At 42.5% G+C, this 3282-nt stretch overlaps 1 protein-coding gene across 1 annotated transcript; it reads right to left on the bottom strand.

Moving 5' to 3' along the window:
- Positions 1-1632: 1632 nt before the first annotated feature.
- LOC138878111 (uncharacterized) lies at positions 1633-2787 on the bottom strand. The gene has a single exon (XM_070157770.1). The coding sequence runs from the start codon at positions 2785-2787 to the stop codon at positions 1633-1635; it is 1155 nt and encodes a 384-aa protein (XP_070013871.1).
- Positions 2788-3282: the final 495 nt, after the last annotated feature.

Here is a 3282-nt window from a genome sequence, read left to right on the forward strand (position 1 = left end):
ATTATAGTCCTTAGTAGATGCTCATGCACTTGTGACACTGGGTTTTGGGATATTTTAGTTGATGTCCACGAGTTTGGACATTATTATCACCCTTTATTCTTATGTGTTAGTTTGTGTGAGTCCACCAAACAGTAGCGTACCTGGTCCTCTACGAGATTCTGCTGAGAATGCGAATAAAGCAGTACGTAAATAAGGCAAAGGATTTTTACGTGGAAAAATCTCACACAAGGGAATAAAAAAAAATGACCTACACCTATAGGCTTTAAGCTTCACTAACTTGTAAAAACCTATTACAAGCCACTTTGCAATGACTCCATTACAAAAAATTTACTCAACTAACTTGTGGTACTCTTACCACAAGACACTTTGTGACTTCCTAGTTACAAAGGCTTTTACTAACTTGTGATGCTCTTACCACAAGCCACTTTGTAACTCTACGATTACAAAGACTTTTACTTATGACTAAACCTAGTCACAACATAAATTCAAGGAGTTTACGGATTTACAAGAGGATTCCTAATCAAACGCTTCTAGCTAAGCAGTTTAGGAGATACAATAAGTACAATCACAAAGTTACAACTCAACTAGGACAATAACAAGCTATCTTTTAGGAACTAGTCTGTAGTTGCATTCAACTTTGTTTTTCAAGCTTGTGAGGATTGATTTTTCTATTTTTGGCAAAAAGCTTGAATGAGAAACTGAAACTTTCAAGTGATGTTTTGTATAAACTCATTGTAGGTACACCTTGATCACATCACTTGAAATGACTTGAGCACTTTAGTTGGTCAGAGAATGAGTGGGCGTTGGAGACAATGCAGTGCGGCAGAAATAGTGCGGTCAGTCACTTCATTTCCAGTTGTGACCTATTGACTTGTACTGTGATGAGGGACTGCAAGGGTATCAGATCCTTGCTTGGGTTCCTAGCTCCTGAAGTTGTAGCAGTTCACTTTTAGTTGGAATTCGTTAAGCTTGCAGTATAGTCCGAGTAGGTCAGGTGTCCTATCTGGTTCTTAACCGTAAGTTTGTTAGATCATCAAAACATAAGGCAAGAACATTTAAAACCTATCAATTTTCCCCTTTTTGATGATGACAAACTTAACATTTATAGAGTGGATTTAGAACAATAAGAACCAGATTAAGTAACAGGATAACACAGGTTCCCCCTAACTCTATGCCTTTCTTAACACATGTGTTCCCCCTTAAACACAGGCCTGACTCTATGTCTTTCTTAACACATGTGTTCCCACTCTATGTCTTTCTTAACACATGTGTCACTGAAGGGGTACTTAGGGGGCACTAGGAGTAAAGGGCTTGGAAGCTGCAGCAAGCGTTTGGAGAACGAGGTCTATTCGAGCATTTGTCGACTTTTGCTCATTGATCAGTTCTGCTTTCAGGTTCTCTACTTGCGCCCTGATATCAACATTCTCCTTTGTCAAACGAGTTACTTCATCATTTGACACCGGAACCCCTTGGGCTTGCTAACCTTCCAGGATAGCATTCCTGGCCTTCAACTGACTAATTTCCTCCGCTGCACTGTTCTGAGCATTAATAAGCTGTGAGACAGTTGATTTACTTCCTACCCCCATTCTTTTCCACGCACTCGCACTCTTCCAAAGTTGTCTATGAGAAAGTCTACTTCCTAGTTCCCACCTTGCCTGTCCCTAGTGGGACTTCAAAAAATTTGAACACTTGTGTAAGCAGGAACCCATAGGGAAGGCCATAATTACCATCTTTGAAGGTGACCACCTTTTGCATGTGCTCAATCATAATAACAGGCAGACTCACAGGAGTAAAACTGTCCAGTTGCTCCATCAAGAATAGGTCAGACTTAGAAGTCACTGACCTCCTCTCAGCTCGAGGCAATAGAACTTTGTTAACCAATTCGAACAACAGCTGATAGATAGGGAGTAGTTCTTTCTTATGGATCTGGTCCCCCTTCTGGTTTGCATTGGTTTTTACCACGACATTTCTGAAGTTAAACTGACACACATCTTTTACACTGGACACACCAACTGTAGGAACCTTTAGGATCTCTCCAAGCAACTTTACATCGAACACAATGTCCACCCCATTGACCAATGCACAAATGTGTTCAGTCTCAACTGGAAAGAGGATAGCAAAGAAGCTTTGTACCTCATCCTCATATACCTTAGGTGTATCAATTTGAAATAGATATGCCCAGCGTTGAAACTTGACCATTTCCAGAATTTGGCGCATTCTAGCCATCTCAAAGATTGCTGGGTCAAACGTACGACCCATCAGAACCTTTTGATGCCTCAGGCATTCAGAGCCAAGGCTCACTTCACTTCGCATTCTTTTCACATAACCAAGTTTTTCAGAAGTTTCAGACTTACGTTTGCCTGACTTCTCTCTACTGATTTTTCCTTTTCCCTTGGATTTGACTAACACATCCTCATCAGACATCGAAAACTCACTTACCACCTCCTTCATCTTGGACCTAGATGTTGACCCCTTCTCTACTGAAGCAGGCTTCATCTTTTTCGAAGACCGTCTAACAAGTGAACCGGGTTCATCTAGGGTTTCCTCTTCCACCTCGACTACAGGGATCGCCTCATCACTTACAGGTACACCGTCTTTCACCAACTTTCTCCTTTTCTTCTTACTACTCTTCTTGCTCTTTTGAAGAGCAGAATCGTAGGCCACCTTAACTTGAAGCCTGGTAGTAGGTCGTTTGGTTTCAGATTCAGGGGTGGACACAACCCTTCGCTTGCTTATGAATGCATCAAGAGCCACATTATCTAGGTCTTCTTCATCACTGGATCTCATTTCAGGTGCTTGAATTTCCAAGGGCAATCATCGAATGTAGGAACAACACTGTCCTGGGAACGAGAGCCCTGACCTAGGTCCTCCGGAGAGGGATCAGGTTCCTCATGTGATACCCCAGTAGCATCTGCTAGTGCATCCCCTTCAACAGTTACAATGGACCCTTCCTCTCCCACACCTTGTGCTTTGTTTTTTTGAGAGGTGATCTCATGTGGTACTCCATCAGCAGACACCACAAACACGGTTACAACATTTGTCTCTTCCTCACATGGTGCTACCACCACCATAGAATCGGTAGCAATGATGGAACAACCCTTTGTGACCTCAGGGTTTTGACCTTGTTCTCCATTTGGTTTTTGACTGGTGGGAGCCTCAGACAATGGGGAGAACAGAGCAATAGTTTTAAGGGTTTCTGAATTAGGAAGAGACTGGGTGAGGTGTGACTGTAGCGGCAAGAGTGACAGTGGGTGAGGAAGGATTAGTGGGAGCGGAAGGGTC

This window comes from Nicotiana sylvestris, chromosome 9, assembly GCF_000393655.2.
Source record: "Nicotiana sylvestris chromosome 9, ASM39365v2, whole genome shotgun sequence".
Classification (NCBI taxonomy): Eukaryota; Viridiplantae; Streptophyta; class Magnoliopsida; order Solanales; family Solanaceae; genus Nicotiana; species Nicotiana sylvestris.